General features: G+C 53.3%; 6 protein-coding genes across 6 annotated transcripts; 4 read left to right on the top strand and 2 right to left on the bottom strand.

Annotated features, from left to right (window-relative positions):
* Positions 1-888: 888 nt before the first annotated feature.
* Positions 889-2,722, bottom strand: W97_01530 (uncharacterized protein; the record flags this gene model as incomplete). The annotated part of the gene is made up of 6 exons (XM_007779436.1): positions 889-1,762; positions 1,818-2,077; positions 2,142-2,334; positions 2,398-2,451; positions 2,513-2,612; positions 2,671-2,722. 6 exons carry the CDS (start codon positions 2,720-2,722, stop codon positions 889-891), a joined length of 1,533 nt encoding a protein of 510 aa, XP_007777626.1.
* Positions 2,723-3,899: 1,177 nt separating this feature from the next.
* W97_01529 (uncharacterized protein) lies at positions 3,900-4,789 on the top strand (the record flags this gene model as incomplete). Its single annotated transcript, XM_007779435.1, has 3 exons — positions 3,900-3,951; positions 4,008-4,462; positions 4,523-4,789. 3 exons carry the CDS (start codon positions 3,900-3,902, stop codon positions 4,787-4,789), a joined length of 774 nt encoding a protein of 257 aa, XP_007777625.1.
* A 616-nt stretch (positions 4,790-5,405) lies between these two features.
* W97_01528 (uncharacterized protein) lies at positions 5,406-7,307 on the bottom strand (the record flags this gene model as incomplete). Its single annotated transcript, XM_007779434.1, has 4 exons — positions 5,406-5,654; positions 5,736-6,896; positions 6,974-6,997; positions 7,059-7,307. The coding sequence occupies 4 exons, from the start codon at positions 7,305-7,307 to the stop codon at positions 5,406-5,408; spliced, it is 1,683 nt and encodes a 560-aa protein (XP_007777624.1).
* Positions 7,308-8,724: 1,417 nt separating this feature from the next.
* W97_01527 (uncharacterized protein) lies at positions 8,725-11,193 on the top strand (the record flags this gene model as incomplete). The annotated part of the gene is made up of 5 exons (XM_007779433.1): positions 8,725-8,784; positions 8,837-8,938; positions 8,995-9,474; positions 9,526-10,265; positions 10,320-11,193. 5 exons carry the CDS (start codon positions 8,725-8,727, stop codon positions 11,191-11,193), a joined length of 2,256 nt encoding a protein of 751 aa, XP_007777623.1.
* Positions 11,194-12,279: 1,086 nt separating this feature from the next.
* Positions 12,280-14,124, top strand: W97_01526 (amidase; the record flags this gene model as incomplete). Its single annotated transcript, XM_007779432.1, has 5 exons — positions 12,280-12,700; positions 12,931-13,000; positions 13,057-13,108; positions 13,155-13,498; positions 13,551-14,124. The coding sequence occupies 5 exons, from the start codon at positions 12,280-12,282 to the stop codon at positions 14,122-14,124; spliced, it is 1,461 nt and encodes a 486-aa protein (XP_007777622.1).
* Positions 14,125-14,640: 516 nt separating this feature from the next.
* W97_01525 (uncharacterized protein) lies at positions 14,641-16,618 on the top strand (the record flags this gene model as incomplete). Its single annotated transcript, XM_007779431.1, has 5 exons — positions 14,641-15,127; positions 15,197-15,434; positions 15,466-15,774; positions 15,827-16,309; positions 16,360-16,618. 5 exons carry the CDS (start codon positions 14,641-14,643, stop codon positions 16,616-16,618), a joined length of 1,776 nt encoding a protein of 591 aa, XP_007777621.1.
* Between the last annotated feature and the right edge of the window lie 1,250 nt (positions 16,619-17,868).

Below are 17,868 nucleotides of genomic sequence, written 5' to 3'. Positions count from 1 at the left end.
GTAACTGTGTGTGTGTGTGTGTGTGTGTGTGTGTGTGTGTGTGTGGAAAACAGGGGTAGCTCCAACACGTGTTGTCTTGCAAAGTCGTTAAGAAGTTCAAGAGCTTAGCACGCGAGCGACAGAAATCGCCGGACTCGTAAATTACTAGACTTACAACTCACTCCAAAATTACCAAAATCTATTAGATTCAATACCTCTCTAAAGACCTTTACTCTAGCTATCCTACCTCTAGGTGTAGCTTACATATGTTTATATAGCAGTATACCATTAAGGATTACGCCTATTCATGACCTTCCTAAGCTGACTAAAGACCTGTCTGTTTCCCGGAGTCCGGCAGTTTCTGTCCCCCAGGTGCTTGGATCGTCGTCCATATTCAGGAGGCTGAGACAAAGCGGGAACCGATGCTTGAAGAGCTCAGCTGGCCCCCCTCTGTGGGGCAATGGCTCGTCGAGCCCACCTTGCGACGCACTGAAACCACTTCAAGAAAAGACTTTAGAAGAACTCCTCTCAGCCTCTGCACCGAAGCAGAACCTGAAGCAAGAAACACTGTTCGCTTCAGCCGGCTCTTGCAAGAGACTGTGCGTGGAGGTGTCCTCGTACTAAGATCTTGGTAGGGTGCCGCAGCAATCTGGCCGAAACCCTTTACACAAGCGCGAACTTCTGTTCAAAGCCTCTTACCACTAAATTACACCGTTACGGCTCGATGTTCCGTCAAGAGGATCCCGGAAAACGCCGGTATGCGAATTTCCACGCGCGAAAGCGTACAGCATACTGGCACCCTCAACGCAGAAAGATACTCTATACTAGTTCTATATCAATCTAGATGTCAAAAGCCTCCAAAGCCGGTCATCATCATAAATTCGTCATCGTCCCCCTCCAATACACGCCCTAGTCCTGCCCCGCCTCCCTCATGAACGGGCTCCTCTTCCTAATCTGCGGCCCCCACACCATCAACACGACCGGCGCAAAACTCAACACCAGCGCCAAGAACCCCAGCACACTACTCGCCCACTGGAGCCCCAAAGCCGTATACAGCGCTTTACTCGCCAGTGGCATAAACGCCGCGAAGATATTCTCGCCGAATGCAATCGCCGCGAGGCCCGACGCGGCATATTTCGCGTACGCATCCGTGATGTAGTTGCTCACAGCGGCCACGACGGTGAAGATCCCAAAGCCGACGAGGCCCAGCCCGATGGCCGAGAGGATCCACGGCAGGTCTGCGTAGCTCGTCCAGCCGAACCAGAAGAAGCCTGCCGTGAGGCCGAGGAAGCTGCCTGGGATGGCGAGGTAGAGGCGCACTTCGGGGATTGGCTTACCGGGCGTCTCGTCGTTACGTTTTGCAGAAGCATCGTAGAGCCTGTTCTGGTAGAGTGAAACGACGAGACCCACTGTCTGACCGATAACGACGGCAGACTGCACGGTGCCGGTTAGGAACGGCGGCCAGGCGTAGAGCGCGGTGTAGACCTGGGTGATGGACTGCGTGAAGAGGAAGACGGTGCCGAAGGCGAAAGCGGACCAGAGCGTGAAGGTGAAGACGACGTATTCCGTCGTGAGCATGTGGAGCGGCCGGATCACGGACTCGCGGATCAGATGGGGGAGGCTGGGTGCGTCTTTTTCGGCACGCGTGTGCATGTTTTTGCCGGTCTCCTGGCGCATGTGCTTGGCGCGCTTCTTCAGGATGATGGGGCCGCGAGGCTCGCGGATGATAAGGAAGAGGGGTGGGAAGAAAACTGCATAAAGAATTAGTTGAATGTAGAAGATCCTGTGAGGTAGTTGGTCAGTAAGTGTTTTGCTGCTGCAGTTATAGGCTGTCTTACCATCGCCATTCGAGGTGATGAATTATGCCTCCGCCGATGACTGGACCGACTGTCACGCCTGCAAGCAAGGCCCAGATGTAGAGGTTAACCGGCAAGCTCCGAGCTTTTCCACCTTGCCAGATGTCGGAGACTATCCCACCGGTAATGTTCTCGAGGATGCTGGCAGCGCCGCCGGTAAAGAAACGAGTGACGATCAAAGTCGCAAAGTTCTTTGCAAAAGCCTGCGGAAGACAAAGTATGATGAAGACAAAGTAAGAAGCCTGCCACGGGTAAGAATGCAGTCACAAACTGTTGAGTCAGGACGGATGGGATAGAGAGTCCCACCAAGTATCCAGTCCTAACCCCAAAATTCTCCATCAACGGCAAAGCCACCAACGGCACCAACGCAGCGCCGACATTCCAGCTGCAAACCGGCCAGTACGAATGCGGGAAATGCTCATCGCTGACCCCAAACTCGTGGTTGATTTCCTCGGCCGCGCTGGCAATCGCCGTGGCGTTAATGCCGACAATTAACGTGCTGTGCGTTCCCGCGGTCAGTTTATGACAGCACACTTCCCGCCGGCTCGGAGCGGATACGCACATAAAACACGTCGTTAGCGTGATGAGCCATTTCCGTGAGGTCGGCCAGTTGAAGCTAAAACAGGGGTTAGCCGTTTGCCATGCACGGGCGCGGGCGCGGGAGGGTCCCAGCATACGGGTTTGCAGGGTCTGAGGGTCCGTCCCAGGAAACAACGGATGTCTGATCAGAGTCGGATGAGCGGTTGTGTTGATCGCCGTTGGCAGTATGAAGGGCTTCTGTGCGCTGAGTGAGTGTCTCAGACTCTGGTGATGCGAGCGCTACGGCCAGACTTACCGTAGCTTGAGGCAGGGTCTTTGGCAGCTTCTGGATCGGTAGATCTGGCCATAGTATTGGATGATTGTGGAACAGGTGGAACAGACACGGGGACTGGAGTTGACGGGGAGAAGAAGTACAAGACTGTCTTGATTCGGGATACGATTCAAGGTGTACTTATAAGAAATCGAAGCATGTGAGAGTTCAGGGCACGTTCTTGGTGCGTGTGAAAAGAAGTGATGGAGACTAATAGCAATCACAGTAATACAAGGCTACGGAGCGGGTACGGGCGTGGAGGAAGCCAGTGCCTGCAGGGCCGGCGAAGAGACAGAGGCCATGAACAGTGTAAACTCAAACCATGACTGTGGAAAGCAGATACGAAGCGTTTGACGTGATACCAGACGAGGAGAGGCACTCTGACCTTGACATCATGTGCTGCAGTGGCCACTTACTTCTTGCGCTATGGCAGAGTTGTTCGAGCTAACAATCGGGAATGTGGAGCTCCATTGGATCATCTTACTCTTTCTCGTAAGAGGAACTCCGTTGGTATACATACGGCACGGAGCGATGTTTTGCATGAACCCGCGTATCGCGCAGGCGCATTACCAGTGCTTGCTCTCATCTGGGAGTTTAACGGGAGATCTTCATGCAAGATTCGGGAAAGAAAAGAGACGTGGGCGGCGGCTTGTCCGGCACGTGAGCCAGGTAAAAAGCCTCACCGCGAAAATCAATCATTAGTTACGCCATCGCTTTTCAAAGGCTGTAGATGGTACAAAAAGGCTATCCAATTAAGCGTTAGCCTATCCTCTCCCTTACCGCACTGTTTTAGGCAATTTGTTGCTGTATTAGTAAGGGGGTGTAGTGAGTGTAAAGCGAGGCGTGCCGATAAAACTGTAAGTTTCGCGGCGAGATTTTCGCGGTGAGACCTTTTACCTGCTCCACACGTCCGGCTCTCGGCCAAATGCTCTTGAACAATCTCAAGAGGTGCAGGTGGAATTGGATTGACAGCCACAGCAGCCACAGCGGTCACCAGCCACAAGTAGTGGGACAATTGAAGCTCTCCCGATGAACTCCGCGACGAAGCTCCTCGGATGCGAGCTCGCCCTGAGCTTCCCCAGATATCCCCGCAATATCACCCCGCAGCCAGGGTCAACTAGTCGTGTCACTATAATGAGGCCTCTACTTCGAGGGTCTCAGTATGCTCCACACCTGCAAACCACCGGTTACTGTATCTCGAAACCCCCTTAAGGATGGCCGCAAACACCGCAGGCAGACTTGATGGCAAGGTCGCAATTGTGACCGGTATATATGCACTCTACCTCCATCCATCGGCTGGGCGCATAGCTAAACTACGCCAGGCGGAGCGGGCGGCTTCGGCAAAGCTATCGTGAAGCGCTTCCTGAGCGAAGGCTGCAAAGTCATTATCGGCGACCTGAACGAGTCTCTCGGCGAGTCCGCGGTAAAGGAGCTCGACAGCTCCAACGTCCGCTTCGAGAAGATGAACGTTGCAGAAGAAGACGACTGGCGCCGGGTAGTGGATGGAGTAATCGACAACTGGAAGAGGCTCGACATAATCGTCAACAATGCGGGGACGACGTACAAGAGCAAGCCCACGCTGGACGTTACGGCGGCGGAGTTCCAGCGGGTATTCGATGTTAACGTCAAGAGCATCTTCTGGTCGGTCCATGTTGCGATTCCGCAGATGCAGAAGCTAGGGAATGGCGGGAGCATGATCAACATCTCCAGTATTGGCAGTCTAAGGCCGAGACCTGGGCTGGTATGGTACAACAGCAGCAAAGGCGCAGTCTCAAACGTGCGAACATCCCCACTCCGCATATGCACTGTTTTTGTTTAACTGACAAGAATGTCGCAGGCGACCAAAGGCTTGGCCGCTGAGTTCGGCAAAGACCAGATCAGAGTCAATGCACTTGCTCCGCTGCTGTCGGGCACAGCGCTATTTTCGTCCTTCGTAGGCGTTGAGGACACAGAGGAGAACAGGAAACAGTTCACGGCAGCAGTGCCTCTCGGCAGACTGACTGAGCCGCTCGACGTTGCAAACGCGTGTTTGTTCTTGGCTAGCGATGAAGGCAAGTTCATCAACGGCGTGAATCTAGAGGTTGACGGAGGCAAGGGGATTTAATAGGTATATACGGCTGAAACCTCTCAACATCGAGTCCGAAGAGTGTCAAATCGATTATGAAAATTCGGCGTCACGATCCAGTGAACTCAGGGCGTGCTAGCGACTACGGGGATGCAACCATGATTGCTGAAGCGACATACAAGAAAACAGCTATACGTTATTTACACCAACCGGAGCTTTGGGGACCATGAAGCTCTGAGACACGCTTCCCAAAAGGGTAATGTCGGGCATAGCGTAGAACGTCGCAAACCGCGGAGGCCGTCCATATTGCAGTCCAAACACGCTGCCAGTGTACTTACGCTCAGCGCAAAGCGCAGTCCACAGCGTTGATGTCACGGAGTACTTCGTTGAGTTGGCAGTTCGTCTTCGGGGCACAGTTGGCGGATTCATCTTGCTTCATGAGAATCATGCATGGTGTCCGCCGCAACGGATAATCCGCACCATCAACGCAACAGAGTACTTCGTAGGTTTCGCGATTCGCTCTCCCGGCACGACGGTGTTCCTAAAATCTCCCAATGACAACAGTGCATCGACGAACAAAGGTGCTGGTGCACTACAAGGGCAGCCACGTTTTTTGAACTTGGCCGCTTGTTTTGCGCAATGCCTTTAAATTTGACTACAGTCTGGCTTTCTCGCTCCCTTCTCCGGTTTTCAATGCCTGGTCAATGACTTCCATCGCCTGGTACAACCTCCGCTCCTGCATCTTCGGAGCGATCACCTGGACGCACAGGGGCGTATTCAGGTAGACGGAGCGGTCGACTTTAGTCCACAACTCGCGATTGACTCCGTCCCATGAGGACAGTGGCTCCGAGGTCGGGAGCTCGCCGTTCAAGTCATCCGGCTTGACGGAGCGGACGGGTAGCGTCTGGAATTTAGAGTTAGTGCTGATTCTCCCACGAAGCCTTTCGAAGTCTGTTCTATGCGGGGCAGTAGAGGTAACATTTACCGCAGCTGGATAATCCAGGAGCACAAAGGAAGACGTGTAGCTCACGCCGTTCCAGCGGTCGATCGGCGGCACCGGATGCGGTGCCACTGGGCAGACAAACGCATCAATCTCCTTGCCATCCTGCCCCTTCCAAATCGCCAAGAACTTGGTCTCCAGCTCCGCCCTCTTAGCATGCTGTTCCCTAGCCTGGTCTAACGTCATTGGCTTCTTCCTCTTCAGCCTGGTCGACAGCCAGGGGCTCAGCGGCTCCCCAGTCTTCTCCAAGAGATCGAACATGTTGTTTCCACCCTCAGCGCCAAACAGCGCATTCGCAAGGCTCTGACATTTCGAGAAAAGCGGCCTGATATCCATTTCGACAACCTCAACGCCCCTCGCGCGCAAAGCTGCGACGACATCGTCCAGAGCCCTCTGCACAGGCGGTAGCGGCTCGATCAATCCATCCGTCCGGACGATCCCAATCACCGGCTTCTTACCCGATCCTCGCCGCCGACTCGGCAGCTCCCCCTGCGCCTCCCACGGCCCGAACACTACGTCCGGATCCACAGTCCATGGCTCCGCACTGGCGATCGCCTTAAGCAACAGCTCACAGTCCCTGAGGCTCGTAGCAATCGGCCCCGCGCTGGCCGGTAGCGCGAGCCTCGCCGCCGCAGGCCTCTGACCGCCTTCCTGGCCCGCATACGGCACGCGCTGCCAGCTGGGCTTGAAGCCGTACAAACCCTGGCACATTGCCGGGATACGAATGCTACCGCCGACATCGGTCCCGATGCCCAGAATACTGCCGCGGATGCCAACGAGCGCGCCTTCGCCCCCGCTGCTGCCGCCGGCAGTCACGAAGGTGTTGAGCGGGTTGAGGGTGCGTCCGAAGACGTTGTTGTGGCTGTCGAGCGCCATGAGGGTTTGCGGGACGTTGGTCTTGCAGTAGAGGACTGCGCCGAGGGAGAGCAGAAGGGAGACGAGGGTTGAGGGGGCGGTGGAGGGGCTGAAGGCGAGAGAGGCGATGCCGATGGAGGAGTCATGGCCCGGGATCCGGAAGGTGTCTTTTAGGGAAATTGGGAGTCCGTGGAGGGGGCCGAGGGGCTTCTTGTGGGTCGAGAGGTGGGCGTCGAGCTCTTGAGCGCGGGCGAGGGCTTCGGCTGGGAAGAACTCGGTGAGACAGTTCGTCTAGTCAAGGAGTTACTCAATGTATGAGGGTATACTAGAGCTAGTGGTGGAATCAGAGGGTGGGATCGTAGACGTACCAATTGATGCGCTATAGCTGCTCTCTGTAGGCTTCTTGTCAGCTATCATCCGTGATGAAATTCGAGAGCCGGAGTCAATGCTCACCTTGCAGAATGCTCTACAAACATCAACACTCTTCAACCTCCCCTCCGTAATCTCCTTAATTAATGCCGTAGCATCATATCTCTCAGTGATCTCCACCTCCTTCTCAGTCAGGATACCACATTCGCGGGGAACATCCAGATAATTAGTGCGATTGGTAGCCGGTTTGCGCGCCAGACGCCATTCCTTGGGTATGCGAGCTGCCTGCTCTTCTTGCTTTCGGCGCGATATCTCTTGCCATGTGTCTGGCATCTTGGGCGGTTATGTTTAGTGACATCGTGAGCATGGCAGGCGGTGATGCTTAAGGTAAATCTGGGGGAACGGACCGAGGCTCAGCAACACGCGAGATCGGCGAGATCTCCCCGCTGTTTGCCGGCTTATCCTGCAGCTCAACTAGGACACTTTCACTTCTAGTTATAACTTATGCAACCGTTCGAGGGAGTATCCGCATGGTTATACGAGTGTTCAAGCTGATCCTCATGAAGTCTGACGGTTCGAAACATGTTCCGCAGTGCTGCCAGGACGCCTGCCTTGACAACAGCGCAACAGGTGCTTGATATTAGTCTCAGTGTCACTGATGTGGGACGATTGAGTAAAACCAGGATCATTTTACTACTGGCCACATTGGCGAGGAGAGTTACACCCCCTTCGCGCATTCGATTGATAACCCACTGGTATGCAGGTGGCTTTTTGAATATTGCGGAGCCTATCTCCGGTCCTCCATACGCTAGTATGGAGAGAACGCGCTTGTTCGACCAGTCAGCTCTTTTACCGGCGGCTCGCATACCCCTGCCATAACGGAGACTAACCACCGGCTGTGAAACGGTGATGTATGGATACCCTGAACAGTGTGCTTTCCGCAGAGGGACATTGATTGTGGCTTCAGCTTGACCCGACCCCGACGTCAATGACGTTGTTCTTTGGTCATTGTCAGGGCTGTGAGCGATTCAGCTATCAATCTGCATTCTGCTAGTTGACTTGGCTGTCTCGTCGCTAGATCGCTCTTGGAGAACTTCCTGCCCTTTCTCTAGCAATCTGTATCGTCTTTTCCTCGTCTTCCTGCCTCTCTCAGAAGTTCTTCCCGTATCACTCAGAGTTGTGTATAACAGGTCTTACAAGCGCAAAAGGTGTCTGAGATGTCTCTAAACAGTCTCAGAAGGTGCATGTTGGGTGTAGTATTCTTTTACCTCTTCAAGGCTTCTCTAAGTTTGCCGCATTCGCAAGGCCCCGTAGCTGCTTCAGGCAAGTTTGACCATATTGCCGTAAACGCTTTCTGTCCACCGGCTCATGATGCGAGGCTAGCGAGTGGAATTGTGAGACCGCTCTTCGAATCAGCCGAACACGTCAGTATACACTCAAGCGCTTCTGTCTCTCAGCTCACTGGGATAAGAGATGGATAGGAGATCGTGTTATCCTTCGTTATAATAGAGGAGAGGAGGTGGTCGGGAGAGACTTCAATTATCGGGCCGGTTCTTCGAACCTCACCTATGGCGATATCATCGCCTTGGGGGGTGACTTCTATGCTAATTGGTCATACACGGGTGACTGCCCTGAGCAGATCAGCGATAAGTGGTATTCAAATAAGACAGCCAGTGTCGAACAGTTCTTGTCCGATGCCAGGGCGTTGGCTACCGACGCTGGAGGATATCTCCGATGTATTCTGTCCACTATGAGGTCGCAGGAGAACGAGGTTCAGACAGGTATACGCAACGGAGAGGATCCGGCTCAGGTAGGCAGGTCTCGTTTGGGCTAACCTTGCGCTGCTTTACTGACTGAAATAGGTTTTCGACAGGATTTCCAATAGATACCACGTGAAGTACTTTGTCTGTACTCTTGGTGGTTATCTTATGATCTCGCTATGCAATTTCGATCACTTTGTTCAGGTATCTAATTTTCTAGACCCAACAAACAGTCCTCTGGCTGATTCGCCGAAAACAAGGATGCGCGGAATGCCTACTCCGCTGGTCATCTTGCAGCCCTCTCACAGGCGGAACGGGCGCGAACTTCTGGCTCAACTTCCGATCTCAAAGAGGCTTACTTTCTGGAGGCCTTTGCTCAGCATTTTCTGACGGACCTTTTCTCCTCAGGGCACATGAGAACTCCACGACGGGTTCTGCACGAGCCATACTCCGATGTCGATCCGCCACCGGACGGTCCGGACTATCCAGACCTTGATCTCTGGCCTGCTGACGCCTGCGCTCAGATAATGCACGATGAGGACAGTGCCAATGGCCTTTGGGTTTCCAACAGTTTTGGAGATACATGGGCAGCGTATGGCGACAGGCAATTGTGGAGCGGTAAGGCGGCTGCAAACCGTCTACAGGTAGTAAAGGCTGCACAAACCGGTGTAGATGAGGTTTGGCAGGCATTTTTAACGGGAAATTTGCCCGAAGCCTCCGATTTTGCTGCCTTGAAGATGGTAAACGTTGCTTGACCTTCTGTTGCATCTTTCCTTCGCTCACTTCCTCAGACTCCCAATTTCTCAAACTTAACATATCCTGAAGATTACGTCCCACTCTTTGAGTGGAGCGCCAGGGACCCAGACATACTTCGTAGCAGAGCGCACCCAGATGAGCGCAACAACTCTGCTTTTAAGGAATATTCAATCTCTCGGCTCGGGGACCGCGAGTGGCAACGAATACTAGACACAATCCAGAACTCGAGCGTAATTCAATCCATGCGTCCCTTCACATTGTCGTTCCTGTCTTCCACCGGCGTATGGCATTTCCGTTCCCCCAATGATGATAGCCTCATCGTAAACAAATATGGTCCAGTTGACGCGGCAGAATTTGGAAAATACTGGAGTATGGAGGCACAGTACAACATCCAGATCCCCCAGGTTGCCGGATCAACTTCGTGGGCATCAGTTCAATACCTCGATCATGGATTTCATAGTCTAGTCGGTCGTCTGCGCCCGCCGAACCAAGAGCCTACAATGGCCCGTCACATCGGGGTCAGACCAGTCCAGGATGAGAAGGGCGCCCGTATCGAGCTTGCGTGGATGCAGGACGCGGATGATCAGGATGATTCCTGGACGCTGGACGATATAGTCTACGGTAGATTTAGCAACGATTCAAGCAATATCGCTATGATAAAATACTGGTCAACCGGACCACGTGGCACATCGAAGCTGGAGCTATGGGTCATCCCAGCCAGCCGGGATATCCCTCCGATTAGGATTGATCCTAACTTGCCTTGCGCACGTATGAAGTAAGCTTGCCTTCCTTGCCTCTGACCCTCGGGCATATGTGGCTGACGTCGCAGCTTCCTCCTCAGATACAAGATGCACGCTAGGGACGACCACGAGACCTTCGTGGGATTCGGTTACGACAACATCTCCTCAACTAGCACGTGGCAATTCTTCTCTTGGTCTAGCAACTATTCCAAGCGACACCTGTCTACGGTATCTGAAGCTATTGGTTTCCCGGCCCAAGCCCTACTTCCGGGTAGTCTCAATGCTTCTGACGGTGACAACCGCATCATCCGCATTTTTTACGGACAGGATCATCCGAATCCTGATTCGCTTGATATCGACATTCTCCATCCTGTCCGTTCAAGCTTTGGTAGAGTTAGTATCTCTGATCCGCCGATATCGAGATCATTTCCGGTTACCTGGGAAGCAGTTTCCGAGGAAGATTATCTCTTCTGGTTCCTAGCAGACGTCAACCAGGATGGACGCATTGATCTCGTGGCGCTCGTAAGCTGTGAAAACCAGCCCACCGTGCTCGTCTTCCCAGGATTTCGGAATGGTACATTTGGTACGCCGGTAGTTAGCGAGATCACCCTTGATCCCGACAGGGGCTCACTTATGACTGCTCCGTGGATGCGAATCATCAAGGTCTCGCAGGCTGAATATACGTACACCTCCGAGTCCAGAAACGCTGCCAGTGACCGCATGAAGGGGTTGGATCATGATAGCCAGCAGCCTTTACCGTTCTTCGATTTTCAGACTACAGACGCGGCTATCATAATGTTCTTCGACAACTACGGTGTTCTTGGCACGCGATTGCTTGCACCTGTCCGTCCTGCTGGTACCTATGTCTATGAGTTGAAGGGGCAAATTCCATCTATTGCCGGACAACCTACCCAAGCGATAAGCTGGCGTGGTCGCGAGGCGGTGGGATTCGTCTTTGAGTAGAAGTATTCTTCTAAGAGGTCTTTTTATAGGCTAGAGTGTTCTTGTCTTTTGCTTCGGATCTTACTAGCGGCGCCTGTTTCGTCAGATGCAGCAGTTGGGGAAGACTGTAGATTAATGCCATTACGATATTGCTGTTAGCCTCTGTACGTTCGACTGCGGCCAAGGGCTATTTGAAAAGTCGGTTGCCGCCTTGAAAGCTGGCCGTAGCTCTGGAGCTAGATAGGCTTAAGCTTAGTCCATAGCTCAAAGACACCTCAGGCGGTCGATTCATTGGAACTGCTGGGGATGTTTTGATTTCTATCACGTGAGACGGGTTTAGCCGTTTTGCCATTGACAATATTATGAGTCCAGTTTGATCATGAACCTGGTGGTGAAAAGGCTCGAGCAAAGATGCGGCAACGGACTTTTTGGTTGGCCTTTGGGCGTCCAGCTCGGGATCTCCCGTTCCGTTCTTGTACCTGTCTGGCACAGGCCGCTCCTCTTTTGCTTTTCCTCACCCACTCAACCGTGATAGGTCGATACTCGTAGGATTATGCAGGTAGGGATTAAAGTGCATTCGATGAAATCGTCGGACCTCCTCTCTCCAGCAGAGCCCTCACGCTTGCTTACTGCACTCTCCTCTCCCAGCGTGGCTCAAGCGAGTTCTCCACCATGATATCCCTACTATTGATTGCTCCAGTAGCCATATCAATCCCTTCAATTGCTGCTCAGGCAGCTCTTTTGTATGATCTATCTCCGAACAATTACTCTTGCAGTGGGCAAAATGCTTCCTGTGTACTGGCCACCGATCCGCTTCAGAGTCCTTTCCCTTATGCGTTCCCACCACAAGAGAGCGCGGACACAAGCGCTCTGTTTCCTATGCAGCAGTGCCACGGGTTGACTCTGGAAGAGGCGACGATCGATCAGTTGCAAGAGGCAATGGGCAACGGGCAATTGACGTCTGTACAGCTGGTTCAATGCTACTTGCGACGCGTGTTACAAGTTGATGAGTATATCAGGTAGGCCTTTAAAGACAGCTTGCTACCAGTTTTCCTTCGTAAGCAGGACGTTCATCTAATGTTACTCTTCACGACTATTAGTTCCGTTATGGAGCTTAACCCAGATTTCCTGGCCATAGCAGCAGCGCTTGATGCCGAGCGCGCCGCAGGGCGTGTCAGAGGTCCACTCCACGGCATCCCCTTCCTCGTCAAGGACAACATGGCCACCAAGGACCACATGGAGACCACAGCCGGCAGCTTGGCGCTTCTCGGCTCCGTTGTGCCACGAGATGCTCACGTAGTAAGACTCTTGCGCCAAGCGGGTGCTGTTCTGTTCGGCAAGGCAACGCTGAGCGAGTGGGCCGATATGCGCAGCAACAACTACTCGATAGGCTACTCCGCACGGGGCGGCCAGGCGAGGAGTCCGTACAACCTCACTTTAAATCCTGGTGGAAGTAGCTCCGGTAGCGCGGCTGCTGTTGCGGCGAACGTTGCTATGTTTACACTGGGTACGGAGACGGATGGAAGCGGTAAGTGAAATCGAAGCCTGAGCTGCATGAGTCGGACAAGCTTCAAGCACAAATTGATACAACGCCACCATCGAACTGTGGGGTTGCGATTGGTCGTCACAGCCTTGGATCATTCTACGGGCTGTATCCAGGCTCCAATGCAGCATAATCCATCGCTGCTTGATTGTATTCAAATCTGTGGCCTGTGGCTGCTTGCTTGCTTGCTGCCGTACTTCTCTAACATTGAACAGTCATCCAGCCCGCGGAGAGAAACGGTGTAGTTGGGATTAAACCCACTGTAGGCCTGACCTCGAGAGCTGGGTAAGCCGACTCTGCATCTACGAAGGAAGTCCGCTGACTAAACTCTCTCCATGCAGAGTTGTTCCTGAGAGCGTCCATCAGGACACTGTCGGTCCCTTCGCACGCACGGTTTGCTGACATTGCCTTGAGAGCTGAACCAAGCTGATGTCGGTAGGTACGCGATGCCACATACGTGCTAGATGCCATCTACGGTGTAGATCCGCGTGACAACTACACTCTTGCTCAAGAGGGACAAACTCCCACTGGCGGATACGTCCAGTTTCTCACAAACAGAGAAGCATTACGGGGTGCCACATTCGGCCTGCCCTGGGAAAGCTTCTGGGTTCGTGCAGATGCAGAGCAACAAGCAATCCTTCTCGATTTGATCGATTTGATACGCGAAGCTGGCGCGACGATAATCAATGGGACGGAGCTTCCAAATTATGAGCTGATGGTCAGCCCAACCGGCTGGAACTGGGATTGGGGTAGCACTCGCGGTTATCCAAATGAGTCTGAGTAGTACGTCTCTGCTTAAGAAAGATTAATTGAACACGAACTCACGGAATTGCAGCACCGTTGTCAAAGTCGACTTCTACAACAATATCCGCGACTACTTAGCGGAGCTCGACAATACCGACATCCGGTCTCTCGAGGATATAATAGCATACAACTATGCGAACGACGGTACCGAAGGCGGCCATCCCTGGCCCTTCGGCCATCCTGCTTTCTACTCCGGTCAAGACGGCCTTCTCGCATCCTTAGAGTCACGAGGCATCATGGACGAAACTTACTATCAAGCTCTCGAGTTCTGCCAGACCCAGAGTCGAGAGCTCGGCATCGATGCGGCGCTGAATTACAACGGCACTCAATTGTCTGGGCTGCTAGTTCCATCAAACGTCGGCCAGACGTTCCAGATAGCGGCACAGGCGGGTTACCCGATGATCACTGTGCCAGCGGGGGTTCATCCGAGCACTGGCATGCCGTTTGGGCTGGCGCTGATGGACACGGCATGGAGTGAGGCTAATCTGGTGAAGTGGGCGAGTGCGATTGAAGACCTGCAGCTCAGCTCTGGTACGCAGAACAAGCGGTTCTTGCCGAAGTGGCATGAATACTTGGAGAGGAACGTTCCTATCAGGTATCTCTGAAGGAACGCTTAGGAACCTTCCATCCAACATTGAGCGGCAGCCCAGCTGAGTTGCAATGATACAGCAGCTCAACTAAGACACCTCAACCTTAGAGGTACATCGGAGGAGAACAGCTCCAGCCTTGATGACTATTTCAAAATTATTCTGCATGATTAAAGTAGCTGTTAGGTAGTTATTGGTACAGTATCACATGACATGTCAGGTATTTCGTGAAGCGGAGTTCACCGGCGCTAGCGAGCTCCAGAACTTTTGCCTGCAGGTGCCGCCTGGCTGCCTTCAACCTCCAAATCCACATCCTTCCGACAGAATATCAAACCACAACCGTCAAAGCACTTCTATAACCGATCTGTAAGGCTGCTGAGCTAGCAGGACCTACACGTTCGAAGTATTTGAACAAAAGGGTTCGCGCACCTTGATCACTGCCACCACCGCCGGTGCTTCATCTGACCAACGTGAAGTGAAAACGTCTCTCACAACACAGCACTCCGTCGTAACCACTCAAATTCCAACAACATCATGTCAGGTCTAGACGTTGAAGCCCTTCTTGACTCTACCGCGAACGACAGCACCGATGCCAAGGAGTCCACCCGAGCCGCCGACCGAGATGACCGCCACAAGAGCGAGCGCAGTGAACGTCGCGAACGCGATCGCATTAGAGACAGAGACAGAGATGGCAGCCGGGATCGGGACCGCAAACGAAGAGATTGGAGCAGAGACCGCACTCGACGTGACAAAGATGCCGATGGAGATGAAGTCATGAAGAGCCCGCATGGCAGTGCCACCGGCAGCTCAAAGGGCAGAAAGCGAAGCAGAAGCAGAGACAGCGAACGCCGGAGTTCCCGCCGAGACCGGCCTCGAGAACCCATGGACCCCGATGATGCATTCCGTGCTTCTGCCGGTGACTACTATCGCGGAAGTGGCCGTCCGCGTACTAGGTCGAGATCTCCTGACGGTGATAGGTACTATCGCCCATCCGGACGCGGCCGACGTGAGCGCGATGATCGTGATGGCGACAAAGACAAAGACAGAGATGGGGACCGGGACCAGGGACGTGGCGGTCATGCGGGACGAGGCCGAGATGGCCGAAGGCGCAGCCCAAGCCCCAAGCGACAGAGGAGCAAGTCGAAGACTCCACAGCTGACAGAGGACGAGCGTGATCGTCGAACAGTTTTTGTCCAGCAGCTTGCTGCTCGTCTTCGAACTAAGGAGCTGATAGCATTCTTCGAGAAGGTCGGACCTGTCAAAGAGGCACAGATCGTGAAGGATAGGGTTAGTGGTCGGTCAAAGGGGCAAGTACTACTCAAAATCTCGTTCGCACGAGTACAGGCTGACCTTTGACAGTGTCGGTTACGTTGAGTTCAAGAACGAAGAGTCTGTCCAGCTTGCTATCCAGCTCACCGGCCAGAAGCTCCTAGGCATTCCGATCATTGCGCAACTCACTGAAGCCGAGAAGAACCGCCAAGCGCGCAACGGTGAGGGTACTACTAGCGCTGCATCAGGTGTCCCCTTCCACAGGTTGTATGTCGGCAACATCCACTTCAGCATTACCGAAAGCGACCTCCAGAACGTGTTCGAGCCTTTCGGAGAACTCGAGTTCGTTCAGTTGCAGAAGGAAGAGCAAGGACGTAGCAGGGGCTATGGTTTCGTTCAGTTAGTCGCGTCTTCATCATATACAATACTTCCAGCTAACGTGCAATACCAGATTCCGTGATCCAAATTCTGCTAAAGAGGCTCTAGAGAAGATGAACGGTTTCGATCTCGCTGGCCGTCCCATCCGTGTCGGCTTGGGCAATGACAAGTTCACCCCAGAGTCCACTGCCAACCTGCTCCAGCGCTTCCAAGGCCAAGGTCAGCCCAACTTCCAGGGATCGGCATTCTCCGGCAGTGGCGGGCGCGGTGCTCACGCAGGAGGCTCGGGCGGCAACTTCGACCGTGCGGGCGGCCGTGATAGCGACAAGGGAGCTGGCGGTGCCAGTGCCCTCGATGACACCGACGTTGCAGGCGTGAACTTCAACAACTACAGCAGAGACGCTCTTATGAGGAAGCTCGCTCGAACGGACGAGCCTGATTCCGCTGCCGACAAGGCCAAGATTGCTAGGCCTAGAGCCGAGGCGAAGCCCATGCCAGTTAACGTTAGCCAGGCAAGCAGGTGTGTCGTCCTGAGGAACATGTTCGATCCCGCCGAGTAAGTCATCATTTGCTCTTAGAAGCATACGAACACTAACATTTCATCAGGGAGGAAGGTGATGCTTGGATCAAAGAACTCGAAGATGACGTCAAGGCTGAATGCGAAGACAAGTACGGTCACGTCGTTCACATTGCTGTAGATCCGAACACCCAAGGCGACATCTATCTCAAGTTTGACCGGGTTCAAGGCGGCGAAAACGCGATCAAGGGCCTTAACGGACGGTTCTTCGGCGGTCGCCAGATCAGCGCACAGCCAGTCGTTGATGCTGTCTACAGCAGTTTGTACACGCGCACGAAGGCTCTTTAGAAAGGCTAATTCTTCTCTGCCGTGTGGACATAGGCCGGTTGCTGGTAGGTAGTGTGTTTCTATTTCTCTCATAGGGCTGGTAGGGCTTGATGTGATGGACCGCACTCATGGTTTCAGGATATGAGTGCCTTCATGCTTTCTAGCTCCGACCTTCGCTCTACGGATGTCCTTCAAGGTTCATTTTCTCTAGCTGGATGGGTTCTCGGGGCCTGTACTTAACTCCTCAGCGGGCACGATTGACTATTGGCGCTAGACCTACAGCTGTCACGTAGTACCGCGACTCTTTCGGTCCTCACCGGCGGCCTTCCGTTCCCTCGCCAGGTCACCGTCAAACGCAACATTGGCAGCCCACTATATCTCCTGCGTCTTTCAAGTAGCTCGCTCACCTTCCCAAGACTGATGTCTTCTCACAGATCCTGCAGTGTACTGTGAATCTCTGAATATGACCACAGGTTCCAACCTTTGCCCTCTCGGCGTTCGCCAGCCATCACTGGATCCTATCCGCGTTCTACCCGATTGTCACTGACAATACTCGATACTAATAAAACGTCAATTCTACGAACCAAGTCAGGCACAAATTTATTGTGCGTGATTGAAGACAGGGTCTGTTTCTTGGTTACACATCTTCAACCGTATAAGCACAAGGAGGCTGTTATGGTCGATACTTGTCGGAGAAGACGCAAATGGCGACTGACAATGTCCTACACTACATCCCCTGAAGACCTTGTAAGCACTAAGCGTGTGGCAGGTTCGATTTATAAATTTAGTCTACGAAGGAGGTAACGTTGCCTAATCGAGAAGAATCTCAAGAATCGTGGGACACCTCCTTGAAAATGATGCTCGAGAAGCATCTCGCGAGGCCAACTATGCTCCCCCGCGGCCATTAGAAGGCGTGTACGTGCCTTGGAGGCATGGACGAGCGTCCTACCGGTATTGTCATATTCAGCGCTCTCGAAGGCCGCGCCCTGCTGTCTTTATCAGGTACGCGACCACGATGGGAGTTTGATTTCGCAACCCCTCGGCTTGAGCAATCTAACAGATGTCTTCGGCCACTTGAGCATGATCTGCATTAAGCTAAGATGGGATTCATCTTTTGAATCTCAACAAGGTGACCTTGAGGTACAATCACTCAGATCGCAATCTCAGTCCGTACTTCAGAATCTGCAACACGGGGCCTGTCTACCTAGGCATTACAGACGTGGTTGATCATTCATAGGCCTTACAGGGCTGAGTATCCTGGCGCTAGCCAT

The sequence above is a fragment of the Coniosporium apollinis genome (assembly GCF_000281105.1).
Source record: "Coniosporium apollinis CBS 100218 chromosome Unknown supercont1.5, whole genome shotgun sequence".
In the NCBI taxonomy this organism is placed as follows: Eukaryota; Fungi; Ascomycota; class Dothideomycetes; genus Coniosporium; species Coniosporium apollinis.
This window is presented reverse-complemented; position numbering and strand designations above follow the sequence as displayed.